Source organism: Salvia miltiorrhiza, unplaced genomic scaffold (genome assembly GCF_028751815.1).
Source record: "Salvia miltiorrhiza cultivar Shanhuang (shh) unplaced genomic scaffold, IMPLAD_Smil_shh original_scaffold_419_1, whole genome shotgun sequence".
Lineage (NCBI taxonomy): Eukaryota > Viridiplantae > Streptophyta > Magnoliopsida > Lamiales > Lamiaceae > Salvia > Salvia miltiorrhiza.
In genome coordinates, this window is record NW_026651545.1 from 354370 (window position 1) to 371387 (window position 17018).

The 17018-nt window shown below is 37.8% G+C and overlaps 1 protein-coding gene across 1 annotated transcript; it reads left to right on the forward strand.

The window, feature by feature from the left end:
• The first annotated feature begins 3961 nt into the window (after positions 1 to 3961).
• On the forward strand, positions 3962 to 5429 carry LOC131004557 (uncharacterized). Its single transcript, XM_057931265.1, has 2 exons — positions 3962 to 4765; positions 4845 to 5429. Exons 1-2 carry the CDS (start codon positions 3962 to 3964, stop codon positions 5427 to 5429), a joined length of 1389 nt encoding a protein of 462 aa, XP_057787248.1.
• The last annotated feature ends 11589 nt before the right edge of the window (positions 5430 to 17018 follow it).

Genomic DNA, 17018 nt, shown 5'->3' on the forward strand with positions numbered 1-17018 from the left:
TGGAACGCTCGTATTTAAGATATCCAACATTCATTAATTAATTAAAGCTTCTAATAGCTTATATTAATTAATTTCTTATTAATCCTTAAGTAATACCACTCAACCTTATTATTGCATTTGAACTTAATAAACCTACAGGGTTTAGTGCAATAAACCTTTTGAGCTCCTTAAGGGGATGTTATCATCCTATATCGGATACGGTCACCTAATACAGATGACCAAATGTCATATATAAATTGCTATCACCCAAGATACAGAGTACTCAAGTTAATATGTAACTCTCACCCATAGTAAATTAAAGTGATACACAAATTTATACATACACTTGAAATCTTATTAAGATTTAGGTCTCATTAAGTCACCGGGATCTTGATTCTTCACTTAGGTCCTCATTGTGATCCTATCAATACGTTTACACGCACCAGTATAGAGAAGTAGCCAAGACAAACTACTTTCATCTATACTGTAGCGCAAACCAACAACTCGTCCTAAAGTCGTCTCGGCTGTGATCAATTTTATATCTCATAAGGTTATTCCAATTATATGGTCTTCTGTGATCTACAACACACCATATAATCTACTTATATAGAGATAATTGGACATATATATGTAATTATGAACAATTCAGATAGGAGATTAGATAGTGAACTCAGGAATCATTGTATACAAGCATAAAAGTTCCTGCTTTCAGTATACAAATCCAACACTCTCTCAACCCTAGGAGGATCTTCTCTTTCTTCTCATTGTAGCTTCTCTGGCGCTTCTCTGCGGCCGTTCGACTTTGGTTTTCTCCGGACCGGCCAGGACTTCTCCTTCTTCGTTGCACTCACAGTTCCCGATTGTGTTGAATAATTTCGCTCATCCGCCTCCTCGCAGATCTTCGGCGTCTCCTCCGCTGCTGATAACCTCTGCTACGGTGGTCCTCCCCTCAGATGCCGCGGTTCTTTTCCCTGAACTTAGTGTTGTTGCGACGCCCTCTAGGGTTTCTGTTATGGAGCCGCTTCCATCTCCTTTGGATGCTACGGTTTCTGCCCTAGCTTTCTCTCCTGCCGATACTGTTATCGCCGGAGTGTACTGTCCGGGTCTCTCACTCTCTCGATGCTTCCATGCCATCTCCTAGGGTTCCGCCCTCCTCGTCCGGTTTGGCGCTAGCGCCGCCTCACTCTGGTTTTAGGGTTTCGGCCCTTACGCTAGTTTTGTTCGGCCCCGTGGCCGCAGTTTCTTCTGTTGGCGGCATCTCTGCATTGAGTTCTCCCTAGTCTGATGGTAGTAAGACCCTGCTGATTCCCAGTTCGCTCGACCAGCCGTTACATGTTTTTTCTGGGAATATTATTCTTCGTGACTTAGGGCAGCCGCCGGATGTTGGGGCTCTCCAGCATCAGCCGGTTGCCACGTCGGTTTTGAATAAGCTTCAAGGGCCAGCTTCCTTGTTGTACCATGCGGTTGGTCTATAGCCGGAGTGCCTCTTGACAGGCCCGCCGACATTTTTTTTCTAGAGACCACCTTGCTTTCGCTGACGGGTCTTGTGGGAGCTAGGCAAACGTCCCATCCCGATTTTTCCAGTTCTTCTATTATCCTCCAGGATTCTGGGGTTCGTCCGCCGCCTGATGAAGGACGTGTTTCCCCAACGGTTAAATCCTTCGCTGAGACGCTCAAGTTGTAGTTGGGACGGTCTGCTGACCTTTCGGCTCACGACTTCGTTGTCCTCAAGCCCTCGATGGAGGATGATCGAACTTGCCTCACCCTCTTTCCGGCTTTCTATAAGAGATAAGTCCGTTCGTTCCAATTTACCTTGCATGGCCGATTATTTCTTTGCAAGGGCGATGCCCCCCGATTCGTCGCTGATATTTACAATGAGCTCACCTTTCTGTGGAAGCCGTCGCACCCTTGGGAAGTCATTCATCTTGGGAATGGTTATTTCACTTTGAAATTCTCTTCACAAGAGGATTATTCTACCGTCTTCTCCAAGGCTTCTTAGCGCTTACGCACTGGAATTCTCCATCTCCAAGCTTGTGTTCCCAAATTCAATCCCAATAAGGCTACGCTTGCTCAGGTTCGGATTCATATCTTCAATCTTCCACATGAGTATTAACATCTTGAGGTTCTTACTGGTATTGCTAGGCATGTGGGTACTCTTATTATTATTGATGGTTGTTTTATGCTAGAGCTTCTATTGGTTATTTTGCTCGTGTGCTTGTTGAAATGAATGTTGTAGCTGAGGTTCCTGATTATTTGGATGTGAAATGCGGTGATGATGTCTATGAAATAGAATTTGGATATGAAAATCTCTCATATTTTTGTTGGATTTGCTCTGTTATTAGCCATGCAACTGACGATTGCAGGAAGAATCGTACTGATATGGAGCCTTCTTCTTCGGCCACCGATCTGGGCAAGCATAATCACAAAAGAAAGAATGGGGGAGGGGAGGGGGGCAGGAAGCCTATGGGCCGCTCGATTGTTTTTCGTGAAATTCCCCCCAAAAATGTTGTTGATGTCGTGCACCCTGACACTGGCATTACCAAAGACACTACAGAGGGGGATGAGCCAAAATTCACTAATAGTTTGCATTCGGCTCCGGTTGGTGGCGCTGTGACTTCTAACCCCTTCGTCATTCTGGCGACGGAGAAGATAGTGATATTGTCACGCCACGTTCGCATATTCCGGTATCTACTCATGCCACCGCGGGTTCTTTGCACTAGGTCCTGCAATCGGCTGCTGCTTCTGAGTCGAGTCGGCATTCCCCAGATTTGTTTATCACTGGGCAGCGTGAGTCATCGGATGGGACGCCTCCTTCTTCGGCGATTGATCACCCATCTTCGGTCTCGACATCTGCTGCTATTGTGCTTGATACGTAGATTGATAATGAGGCTATTTCCCCGACGCACTGTAGCGGGCATCATCTGGCTTTGAGTGTGACGTCAGGAAATGCGGTGATTGAGGATCCTCCCGTGACTCGCGGCCGAGGGCGTCCGAAAGGTGCTACCAAGAAGGGGAGAGTTTCTGATTCCTCTATAAAGCACCGGCTCCGACATATGATCAAGAATGGTATGTTTTCAGATATGAGTAAGATCCAAAAAGCAACAGACTGTGCTACTGGGGCCATTTTGCAGGGCGCTGACACGTCATTGCCAGTAGAGTTTTTGAATAAAGTGCAACAAGGTCAGGCTGGAGGTGCGATTCAGCTAAATTTTGTAATTCATTCTTCTTTCGACATAGCTCGATCTAAGTCGGCTATGCAAAGATGAGAAGATATGTTGGACGACGAAGATTCTTTGGACGAGGATGGCCTCGTAAATTTTTCCTCATAGTCTTGGTTTGTTTATTTTTCGGTTACCCGTGGTTTCTTGCAGGTGTTTTTCGTCTGATTTTGTTTTGCTTTTAGACGGATCATTTGTGACTCGTCCCTTAGTTTGCGTCTGTGCTCTCATGGATTTATAGGTCTTGTTTCTGTTTTTTCCTTTTTTAATACTCCCTCCGTCCCGTTAATCAAGTCCCCTTTCTTTTGGGCACGGGTATTTAGGAGAGTTAAAGTGGATGTAAAAGTAAATGACCCCACATGTTTAGTGTAATATTTAATGTTATTTATACACTAACTAATTTCTTTAACTAATTGCCTTTAAAAAATAAATTAAAATCTGGAATAATTTTAAAACTTATTTATTCATTAATTAATTAAGTTGATTAATTATTTGACTTTAATCTGCCGAAAATGAGAAATTGTGGCAGTAGACCAATTTAACCAAAAAGGCACCTTTTACACCAATTTAACTTGATTAATTAAATGAGTTTAAAAGAGGCGCCAACAAATTGAACTTGCAGTACACAAATTTAACCAAAACCAATTTCATAGATTACTGTTCATCGCCAAAAAAAAGGCGGCAGAGGCTGTACAAATACAATTGCTGCTTCATTTATTGCATTACATTCTTCCTTGCAATAAATGAGCCAAAAAAAAAAGAGAATGAGGAGGAAGGATTTGACAACACAAGAAAGAACTTCAATTCTTCAAACCTTGCTTTTAGAGTGCAAGAATGGGAAGCCACCAAGAGGCAAGATGAAAGCTATGGAGGAGAAGTTCCATGTCTGCCGGAAGACCATTTCTCGCATTTGGGCTGAAGCAAAACATCAACAACAGCAAGGTCAGTGCATAAGTTCACAGAGTAAGAAGATATGTAGGCCAAGGAGAAGAAGAGTGCACATAGACCTAGAACTAATTGCAAGTATAGAGTTAACAAAGCGATCAACAATTAGAAGGCTAGCAAAAGGCATAAACTGCAGCAAGAGTACTGTTGGGCGTTGGGTAGATCAAGGGCTGATCAAAGCACACACTAATGCAATAAAACCTGACCTTACAGCAGCAAATAAGCTGTTAAGGATGAGGTTTTGCCTCGAGGCAATGGAGTATGACAGGCAACAAGATGTATTGAGGTTCAAGACCATGCATAACACTATACATATTGATGAGAAATGGTTTTACATAACCAAAAGTTCTCAAAGGTGGTACTTAACTCCAGCAGAGGCTGAGCCACATAGAGCTTGCAAAAGCAAAAAGTTCATCCAAAAGGTGATGTTTTCGTGCGCAGTGTGCATGCCATTGTTTGCTCAAGATGGTAGTGTGTTGTTTGATGGGAAGATAGGCATCTTCCCATATACAGAGATGGTGGCAGCCAAGAGATCAAGTAAAAACAGAGTGGCAGGAACTCTAGAGCAAAAGTCAATAGAGAGCATCACAAAGGATGTTGTTAGAGAGGGGTTCATCAAGCAGGTAATACTCTTAGTATGCAATCCAGTTCAGTTTATTTACTTGAAATATGTACTGATGTATGAATGATAAATTGTGGCAGCTTGTACCTGCCATCAAGGCCAAGTGGCCCTCCTTTTACAGCAAGGATATCTTTATACAACAAGATAATGCAAGACCACACATTAGAAATGATGACTTAGAGTTTAGAGAGGTTGCATCAAGTGATGGTTTCAATATCAACATAATTCATCAACCTCCAAACTCACCCGACACCAATATCAATGACCTTGGTTGGTTTAGGGCAATTCAAAGCCTACAACAGGAGACTGCATGCTTCAATGTGGATGATTTAGTAAAAGCAGTGGTTTCTTCTTTTGAAGAACTAGACCCTATGACTTTGAATTGTGTTTTTTTAAGCTTACAAGGTTGTATGCTAGAGACTTTGAAGGTGAAGGGGCAGAATTGCTACAAATTACCCCATATGAAGAAAGGCTCGTTGATTAGACAAGATAGGCTGCCACTATGTTTGGATGTTCCACAACAACTTGTGAGTGAAAGCATAGCACATTTGGAAGAAAAAGGTGAAGTTGAAGGCATTGAAGAACTTAAACAGAGATTGGGAATTCATGAAGCAACATTAGATGGCATTGAATCACAGTTCAATGCCCTAATGTTACTTGACTAATGACAAGGTACTCAAGTCTCTTTTTTTGTGGTTTTGTAAATGTGTACAGCAACCTATAGTAGGGCTGGTGTTGTTTTTTTGTTTTTGGAAATATGTACACACACATGGTAAATGATTTAGTAATGGTGAATGCTTTAGTTCGCCCTCTTGCCTAGCTACCATCACTACATATGAAGTAGTGGGCAACAAAACAAGTTGCAGAACCACTGAAAGCATGATTTAGTGAGCAACAACAGCAACCACCACCCAAGAACAGAACAAGAACAGTTTGAACCATCAACCACAGAGCAACAACAGAAACCACCACCCAAGAACAGAACAGCAAGTGGCAATCAGCCCACATACAGAGCAAGAAGTGGCAATCAGCCCACATAGAGAGCAAAAATAGAACATCAAGTGGCAATCAGCCCACATAGAAACAACAGCCGAAGCCACCAAGTACAGATCACACAATAGCCATCAACACCAATACAAAGCTACAACAGCCATACCCAACATCTCATAGCAATAAAGAAATCATAGATGGCCTTAATTAAATTTGTATGTGCATTATTTCATCATTTCAGCATAGACAACACCAACACAGCCCTAGTACTCTTGCATGCAATCAATTAACCCAGAGATAACAGTCACATAACAAAGGCAAAATGGAAGATCTCACTCGAAACATCATTGGGTAAAAAATGGCGAGCAGTTTAAGGTGGGCGTTGGATGCAGTGTGCCAAGACTGAATTGGTTCAACTGATTTCATCGCCAATTCATCCGAACTCGCCTCCAATTCCTCCAATTCCTCGAAGCTAGGGTTTGCCTCGCTCAGAAAATCATTTCCCCAAGATTCATAACAAAAGAGGTCAAGATCTCCCTCAATTTCAGACGATGTAGTACCACACAAAGGTATTGAGTGAGAAACGTACTGTTTCATCCTTGCGGGGCAAGGGCGTCGAAAGATCGGAGGTCGGAAAGGAGGGGGCGAGCGCCGATCTGCCGCGTCGTCTCTAATCTCTTCGCAATCTGACTCGCCGACACCACTCTCCTCGGGTGACGGCGGCGACGTCTCCGACATGGAGAAAGGGAAGTACACCGGCGGCGGATCACCCCAGGAAGAGCAAGAATCTTCGGAGTCCGGAACCACCTCTCCGCTCAGATATTCCTTCCAACCGAAGGGAGGCTTCATCACGGCGGATTTCAGAACGGAAGGCACGGCGGCTGTAAGAACGGAGAGGCACAGAGGAAGACGAAGGCCAAAATCTAGGGTTTTCCCCTTGTAGGATGGCGGCGCAGTCAGAGAGACGAGAGGAAAGAGAGAGTGGCAGATTTAGGCGAGAATTGGGATGGGTTGGTTTTTAGGGTTTTCATTTAAGTTTAAAGGGGATTTATTAACACTTAATTAACTCAACTAATCATCGCCTAATTCATGCCAAAAAAGGAAAGGGGACTTGTTACATGGGACGCCCCAAAAAGGAATACGGGATTTGTATATTGGGACGGAGGGAGTAAAATTTCTATTTCAGCAATATGTCGGCGACTGGAATCCGATTGATCCGACCCATCATAAAAGAGAAAAATCCTTATATTTCTCTCTCCCCACTTTGGCTGTTTCACCTCCTCTTCCCACCACCGCCCGAACAAGAAACACACCCTTTTTTCCTACCTTAAACACCTCTACTAGTCCACCGCTACCCACATTTCCCCGTCTCGGCACTACATCCTTTCCCCGTCCTCCTCACTATTTGCATTTTAACCCGCGCCTCATCGCCCTCCTTCACGTCACAAACACCAACACGACACGACACGACGCAGTGGCACCCTTCGACATCCACCCATGCACCGTGTGGCGAGATCCTCCAGACCCACCCCAATGTTCTTGCACCACCACCAGTCCTCAAAACACGGCGTCTCTGACCTCGTCGACAATGAGAACATTTCGAAAACATCCACACTTCGAAAAACATAGTGCTTTCCCTCTCTAAAAACCTATCTTTGTAATATTTCAGTTTTCTTATTTAGATTTTAAGTTTCTTTTATTTATGTATGTAGATCTAGTTACTATTAGTAGCTAAACAAGTTATTCTCCTCCGAATGAGAGGTATACTTGTGTATTAATTATATTTATAATTCCTCAACAAACGTCAAGGCTTTCACCTAACTCTCCTATATTTCTTTTAGTTTCTATCTATACGAACAAATACTCTACGCTCCGGGTAGAAAACGAGCGAGAGCTAATGTTGTTCATATTGGTTGAAAAATGTCTATTGGAATTAACAAATGCGTTTGTGTTGGTTGAATTTATTTGTAAAACTTCGTGTGCCTATAGACATTGTCAACAATCTATATATATAGGGGTGAGCTAAAATAAAAACATATTTTTTTGTATAAAATAAAAACGCATTAAAATGTATGAATTTTATATTGAACACGTATGAATTCAATGCATAAAGGTATGAATTGCGAAAAATAAAATTTTCGCCACCTTTGGGATTCGAACTCAGGACCTGAATTCATCCAATAAGGTGATGAATCAACCGTAGATCTTGATGATCTAAGGGCTGAAAATGGTTTCTATTTTATACAAAAAAATATATTTTTATTCTAACTCTCCTATATATATATATATATATATATATACCCAGGACATGAATTAATCCAACAAGGTGATAAATCAACCGTAGATCTTGATGATCTTAGGGCTGAAAATAGTTCCTATTTTATATAAAAAAAAATGTGCTTTTATTCTAACCCTTACATTTGTAAGGGTTGTAAACAAGGTGATGAATCAACCGTAGATCTTGATGATCTAAGGGCTGAAAATGGTTCCTAGAATAAAAGCACATTTTTTTATATATAAAATAGGAACCATTTTTAGCCCTTAAATCATCAAGATCTACAGTTGATTCATCACCTTGTTTCCAGCCCTTACAAATGTAGGGGATTGATATTAATAATGATATTTATTACTTACTCCGTCCACATTAAACACGTGATACTCCCTCCGTCCGCCAAGATTATGGCAATTTGCTTGGGCACGGGATTTAATAAAATTGGTGATGATTTTGATGTAGTGGAGAAAGGGTCCCACCACTTTATGAGATGAGTGGTTGAAATTGAATTTTGAGTGGTTTTTTTTTGTAAATAAAGAGTGTTAGTAATGATAAAATATTAAAGAGGATGGTGAGACCATTGCCATAAAAGGAAAGTGACATAATCTTGGTGGACGCCCAATATAGTAATTGTGACATAATCTTGGCGGACGGAGGGAGTATTACTTTTGGCATATGTTTTAATAAAATGTTTATTAGTAGTGAAGTAAAAGTCTCACTTTAAATGTGATTGGAATTGTGTAAATGCTACGTTCCATTAGGCTTGTCCCATTTATTTTGGGTACTGTTATTAAAGATAGTTAAATTAGTGTAGTAAAATTATGTAAAGGTGTGAGACCATATTATTTGTAGTGTAAAATTATTACCAAAAATAGAAACATGACAATATCAATGAGACAACCCTTTCTTCCTTAAGATAAACCGAAGCTTCCAGAGTATATCTTCATCTTCCCACGAGTCAAAGTCAAAAAGGAAAATATGATACAATCAATGAGACGAAAGGAGTTTTATTAATCGACAAAAAAGGAAATTATGACAGTAAATTTTTTTGAACAGATATCAATGGCACACTTTTTCTGAAGAGGCACTCTTGTGTTCACCTGGGTACATGGTGCACCCGGATCGCCCGCGACCCGAATCCGAATTCATATAATATATACAAAATCCGCGCTTTATTTAACATCTAAAGACTTAGCTGAGATTTAATCCTCTTTCCAGCGATTTCCCCCCCCCCCTCCTTTGCAGTGTTTCTTTCTTTTTATTTTTTTCAGTTTTTATTTTTAGTTTCTCTCTCTCTCTCTCCTTTTTTTTTTTTTTTTTTTTTTATCTTTTCAGTTTTCCAGCGATTTTTCCCCCCTCTTTGCAGTGTTTCTTTCTTTTTCTTTTTTTTTTTCAGTTTTTATTTTTAGTTTCACTTCTTTTTTTTTATCTTTTCAGTTTTAATCATTTTGTTTCTTTTGTTTTCAGCTTCGAATGAAACTGTAATCTTTCATTTTTTTTTTTTTTTGCGTTTCTTTCCTTTTTTTTCAATTTTGAATGAGACTAAAATCTTTCTTCTTTTTCTTTGAATGACACTACAAGATTTTGAAATGAAACTTTAAGATTTCAAAATGACACTACAAGATTTTGAAATAAAATTTTAAGATTTCAAATGACACTACAAAAAGTTGAATGACACTACAAGATTTAAAATGATACTTTAACATTTGAGAAGACACTACAAGAAGTTGAATGACACTATAACATTTCGAAATGACACTATAAAATTTCAAATGAAACTATGTCATTTTGAAATGACATTATGACATTTTGAAAAATGAAACTTTAAGATTTACAATGACACTACAAGATTTCAAAAGACACTATGATATTTCGAATTACACTACAAGATTTTAAAATAAAACTTTAAGATTTCAAAATTACACTACAAGAATTCAAATGACACTACAAGATTTCGAAATAAAACTTTAAGATTTCAAATGACACTATAAGAAGTTGAATGACACTACAAGATTTAAATGACATTTTTTTATTAAATGACATTATTTTTATATGTAAGTAACACTTTTACTATATGTAAATGACACATTTTTCTTATTAAATGACATTTTTTATATATTAAAAATGACACTATTTTTATTAGAAAATAAGACTATATGTATTAATAAATAATACTACTTTTATATTTAAATGGGTAAATATCATATTAAACCTTAAACTATACCCGCTTTATCAAAAATACCCTGAAACTTTCGAAATGCTCTCAAAACCCTCAAAGTATCAGGATTTTATCAAATATATCCCGCATCTATTTTCCGGTCACCAGAAATATGACGTGGCTCGCCGGATGCCACAGTGTAATTTAAATTCTATTTTTTTAAATCCATGTCATTTTTTTATTCTCTTTTTTTAATCCATGTCATTCTTTTATTCTCATTTTTTTATTCTCTTTTTTACGGTTTTACCAAACTCACCCACACACCCAGTATGGAGCTCATCTCCTTCCCTTCTCTCGGTTCTGCCGCCGCCGCCTGAGGCCGGCGAATGCTCGGCGCGAACCGGCGCCGTCCGCCTCCACGCTGGCGTCTCTCTGCTTGAGCCGACGCCCCTTCTTCTTCTCCATCGCTGAAACACACCCACACACATCTCTCGTCTCTCTCGCTCTCGATCGCTGTCGCGCCGCGCTACCACGCCTGGAACCACCGTCACCCCGACGTCGCCGCTGCTGAAGCAATGCCGCCGCCCGGATCTGCTGCTGCTTCGCCCGGAGTCGAGGTCGCCGCTGCTGAAGCAACGCCGCGCCGCCCGGATCTGCTGCTGCTTCGCCCGGAGTCGAGGTCGCCGCTGCTGAAGCAACGCCGCCGCCCGGATCTGCTGCTGCTTCGCCCGGAGTCGAGGTCGCCGCTGCTGAAGCAACGCCGCCGCCCGGATCTGCTGCTGCTTCGCCCGGAGTCGAGGTCGCCGCTGCTGAAGCAACGTCGTCGCCCGGATCTGCTGCTGCTTCGCCCGGAGTCGAGGTCGCCGCCCCCTGAAACCCCGCGTGGGGCTGCTACCGTTTCCGATTTCGATTGATTAGAATAAAAGAGAATATAAAAGAATGACATGGATTAAGAAAAGAGAATAAAAAAATGACATGGATTTAAAAAAATAGAATTTAAATTACACTGTGGCATCCGGCGAGCCACATCATATTTCTGGTGACCGGAAAAGAGATGCAGGATATATTTGATAAAATCCTGATACTTTGAGGGTTTTGAGAGCATTTCGAAAGTTTCAGGGTATTTTTGATAAAGCGGGTATAGTTTAAGGTTTAATATGATATTTACCCTATTTAAATGACACTTTTAATTTATCTAAATAGCACTATTTTATTAGTAAATAATTTATCCGTCCCCCAAAAGTATTCCACAATTACTATATTTGGCGTCCGCAAAAAGTATTCCCCTTTCCTTTTTAAGTAATGGTCCCACCATCCACCTTTATATTTTATCCTTATAAACATTCTTTATTTACAAAAAACTCACCCCAAATTCAATCTCAACCACACATCTCATAAAGTGGTGAGACCCTTTCTCTACTACATCAACATCATCTCCAATTTTATTAAACTCCGTGCCCAGCCAAAGTGGAATACTTTTGGCGGACGGAGGGAGTAATACTTTTAATATATTTAAATGACTCTATTTTTCTTAGTAAATGACACTTTTAATATATTTAAAAATGATATTATTTAATTTAATAAATGACAAAATTATACAAATTCTATGTTTAATGTGGAAGTTGAATCCCAGGCCCTTGCTTGCATAATGCAGCATCTATAGAAGGATTGGCTGCACAACAACACATCTTCAAGAACTATATCCAACAGCATACTAATAATCAAGTTCCAAGAAACGGAATTCCTCTCCAGCATTTGATCGAACACTTGATATGCATTATCAACATCACTTAATTTGCAGTAAGAATCTAAAATAGTGTGGTAGGAGAATATGTTTCTAAGAGGCATTTGGTCGAACAGGCGGCGGCGGAGAATACGTTCTTACTTGCTTCATAATCAATCAGCCAAAAATCCTTGACCCCAACCATATACATATAATCACCCAAGAATCGCTGCCCACTTTCGATTCCCGGCGGCATCGCCACCCTCGGCTACCACTTTGCTCAAGGACAATCTCTCGGACCCTAACCCACGAGCTGCTGTCTCTAGCGGCAGATATCGAGAAGGCGAACCTCTTCGATTTCAACCTGACATGAGTCGAGTCAGGCGAATGCCATGGATTCAATCATCATTGTCTTCTATAATTAAAATGTGTGTGCAGATTCTGGAAGCTCTGCTCAAACACAAAGTGCAAAACAAAGAAGCCATCAACAAAATTTTGTGTTTTCCGAATGTTGGTATTTTTTGAGGTAGTATAAAAGTAGTTAAGACTTTGGCGCACTTTTTTCGAATGTTGGCATTTTTTGCGAAAATAGGAATAGATGCCCGTATTTAAATATAAGTATATAATAGGATTAAGCCTTAACCTATGTGGCATATCTAGAATCTCACCATTTCAAAATATACCATATATAATCTTCATCATTTATTAATTAATTAACTATTACATTCCATATAAAGATTCATCAATTTTAATAAATATAATTAATTATAAATGCATATAGTATATAATAATATTATTAACTTTACATATAATCTAAATTAATAAATTTTATTATTTATTTTATAATAATAATAATAATAATAATAATAAAAACTTACATATTATCTAAATTAATAAATTTTATTATTTATTTTATCTCGATAAAAAATAGATTTGCATGTTTGACAAGAAAAAAATTATAATTTATATACAATAAATGATTTTAATTGAATGTCAGTGATTAGATGTATATTTGTTATTAATTTTAAATTTCTCAAAAGCGTATATATATATTATATGTATATGTTGCAATATATTATATTGTATGAATTTATATTGAGACATGCACGTGTATGTAAATTATAAACGGGTTCGGTCATTGATTTACATGTTTGAATAATAAGGCACAAATTCTATAACCTGATTACTTTAAAACAAAATCTTATTTTATGTCTATCAAAATAATTAAAAATTTCCCTAAAAAAAATTAAAATTTTATTTTTTATAAAATATATTCGTACATTTTATTTGTATAGGGAAGAAAAATATATTTCTCATATCTAAAAACTTTATTTGTTTCAGTTTCCTCAATAATAATAATAATAATAATAATAATAATAATAATAATAATAATAATAATAATAATAATAATAATAATAATAATAATAGATAAATTATGAAATTAGTAATGCATAATTGAAGAATTTAGATAAAGAACAATAGAGGATATGATGTTAAAATACATTAGAAATCTTTAATTATGTATTAAATTTATAATAATCTCAATCGAGTGAATAATTCATATAAATCACCTCATTTCACATTGATTTTTTTATAAGGTTTCACTAAAATAAAACTTATACAAGAAGCTCTTACTCTCCAAATTAAAAATCTATATTTAATTGGTGGAATGATTGAAACTAATACAATTTGAATTGCTCCAAGCGAGATGATTCTCGAAACCCAATTAAATGATGATGCTCACAAGTTAAATTTGTTCTTTCAAACTCCAAACGAAATGATTCTTGGAACATAATTATAATATTTGAAGCTAATAAAAATAATGCATAGAAGTTTGTTGAAATTTTTTAAGGTTCCATAGAAAATGATGTTTACAAGTTAGTTATGATATTAGAAGCTCTAAATCATACAATCTCACAAGTCAAATTTGATTTTAAACCTCCAGATAGTGATGTTAAAAAAATTGACGCATGCATAGAAAGTTCAGTTTTTGTATTTTAAGGTCTAGACGAGATGATGCCCAAAAATCTGGAGTTCAAACATTAGATGTCGTCTTCCGGGCTTTAGATGATGATATGATCCTACAGGGTGGTTTAGACGAGATGATGCGCAGATGAAATAAAATCTTCAATATTGATATTTTTTCAAAATATTAGTATTAAATAAAAATTTATATATAAAAAATATTTATTATTCTAACAAAATGTTAACATTTAATTGAGGAATATGATTCAGATTAATATAATTTCAACTATATTTCCTTAAATTAAATAAAATTTAAAATAATTTATATATAAATAATTATTTATACAAAAATAATACTCCCCCGTCCCCCAAAATTATGCATGGAAGTTTGTATTAATGATAGTGGAGAAAGGGTCCTACAGTGAGGGTCTTGTTAAATAGATTATGAGTAAATAGTGTAAGTTAAAAAAATAAAATTGTAAAAATTATATGTGAGATAGTGTCTAAAATTAGGGTATGCATAAATTTGGGGGCCGTACCAAAAAAGAAAAGGTATGCATGATTTTAGAGGATGAAGAGAGCATCGTATAATTTAAATAATAATTTAAAATAATTTCCCGTCGAATTTCGACGGGTTATGCACTAGTGAAGAAATAAAGAGGATGAGGATACACATGCTCGTGCTGCATGCGTGACATGCATGCACACATAATAAGCTAGCTTTTTTACTTATTAATTAGTTAGTTTTTCTTACTTTTTGTTACTGAGCTGGCATCACACTTTGTGCGTGTGTTTGTTATCAGCTGCCTCTCTCTCTCTTAACAAGAAAAGAATCGATTCGAGCCAAGAGAAAACACTCCGACAATGGCGAATCAGTCATTAGAATTCGCCGGAGACGCCACCCTTGACGGCCACCCTCATATTGCCTTAATTAACACCTTCTGCGACCGCTTGCCCAGGCCCGTTCCGGAGATTTCAAGGGCCCTAGGCGAAATGGGAAAAAAATGATTGTGTGCTTATGAACCGTTTTTTTAAATGAAATAAGATTGGAGCCTTTGAACTTATATGTATTTTTTACTGATTGGAGCCTAATATGTAACTAAAAAAATCTTATTTCTATATAGCAATAAAATAAAAATAAAAAATCGGGGCCCCATTTTGCCCTGGGCCCTAGGCGGTTGCACCCCTCGCCTATGCCCAGGGCCGGCCCTGCGCTTGCCCTTCCAAATTTGAAGCCTTATTTTTCCTGGAGTCACACAATTTCGATGTGGACGCCGCGGTCTCCACCTTCCTAGATGACGCTAACCCCGTGGAGCCAGCCGCAGCCGATCCGACCTCCCCGGCGGCGCAGTCGAATGCTCATTATTCGCCTTCCGAGTCACTATCGCCGTCTCCTTCCCGCTTGCGATCCCCGTCGCCGCCGCCTGCATCCCGCCCGTATTGCCTCCGCTCCGCCGCTAAAACTGGTGCAGGTGCTTCTGCTGCTGGAGGTGCGAGACGTGGAGGCGGTGGTGGTGGAATTAGGACTCTCGCCGATCTGAATAAGAACCCTAATAATGAGGAATCTGATAGAACCCTAATTTTAATTAAGTCACCGTCAATTTGTGAGCAGGCCACCAAAGCTCGGCGGCTGTGCTGTCGTTCTGTCCAGAGGAGGGGAATGAGTCAATTTGTGAGAAAGGCCAAGGGAGACAGAGGCAGTGTACGTTGCCGGCGAGGGAACAATGAGGGAGAGGCATATGGATGGTCGGCCGAAGGGTTCTTGCAAGGAGGGAAGTCGTGGTGGCGGAGCTCAGGTGAGAGAGATTTGCTGAGTTCGCGGTGGGGAGGTTCATTGGGGGAGGGGAGATGCCGACCGTGTACCACGGCGGAGGGGCGATGTTCCCTCGTCGGGAAAGGATGCTCGATGGGGGGAGGGGGGGGAGAGAGAGAGAGAGACCATCTTAATTAAAATTTTTAAAAAAATAATTTTTTTAATGGTGATAATTGCTACGATTTTGCCACGTTGAGGTAGTAAACATCGCTTACCCTGACTATGGGGGGCTGTACGCGATAAGGACGCCAGCGTTGGGGGGGGGGGGATATTTGGTACTTTACCCTAAAATTTTTACCTTTCATTCAATATAAAATATTATATTTTTTAAACTCAAAATCCTGAAAACTAAATCCTAAACCATTAACACTAAATCCTAAAATCGAAACACTAGACCCTGAACACTAAATCAAAAATTCTAATAGGAATATTTACTTTTAATTAGTATATGGTACACATTTGTTCCCACAATTGTATACTTTTATTCAAGTAATCATTGTCGTAATAAAAAGTAACTATTGATATGATGTAATGTAATGTTTATAAATTATTACATTTGTTCACGATAATTGTTACTTTTATTTATGAGAATTTGAATTTTCATTTATTTGCTCAAAAAGTAATGTTATTTTCACTCGTTAATACTTTTATTCTTAACTATTTGGTCAAGTTGTGAACAAATGTAATAATTTAGAAACATTACATTTCATTGTAACAATAATTACTTTTTATTTTATTTAAAAAATAATTATTTTTTATTACGAAAATAATTACTTGACCAAATAGCTAAATATAAAAGTTATAGCGATTGAAAATACTACTATTACTTTTCTTCACATTAATAATTACTTTTACTTACAAAATTATTACTCGAGAAAATAACTAAAATTAAAAGTTCTTATGAACAAAAATAGACATTATTATGAATAAATGTAATATTGTTAAAACATTACCTTTAATCATATCAATGGTTACTTTTTCTTAGGACAATTTTTACTTGACTAAATAACTTAAAATATAAATTCTAATGAGTAAAAATAAACACTACTTTTATTCATATCAATAATTACTTTTTTTACTATTTTAAAAGTATTACATTTTTAAAAAAAAATAAAAAAATGCAAAAGAAAAACAAAAATATAAAAAATAAAGAAAATACCGAAAGGGTAAAATAACTAAAATATATTAAAAAATGCAAAACAAAAATAGTAAAATTTAAAAAAATGCAAAAGAAAATTAGTAAAAAGAAAGAAAATACTGAAAAAACAAAAAAAAAGAAAATATATAAAAAATAAAAAAAAATACAAAAAATAAAGAAAACGAGAAAAGGGAA

Excerpts from the sequence above, each read along its gene's own strand:
- LOC131004557 (XM_057931265.1), top strand. The coding sequence starts at position 3,962 with ATGAGGAGGAAGGATTTGACAACACAAGAAAGAACTTCAATTCTTCAA. Across the intron at positions 4,766-4,844 it reads GAGAGGGGTTCATCAAGCAG|CTTGTACCTGCCATCAAGGC; the intron begins GTAATACTCTTA and ends AAATTGTGGCAG.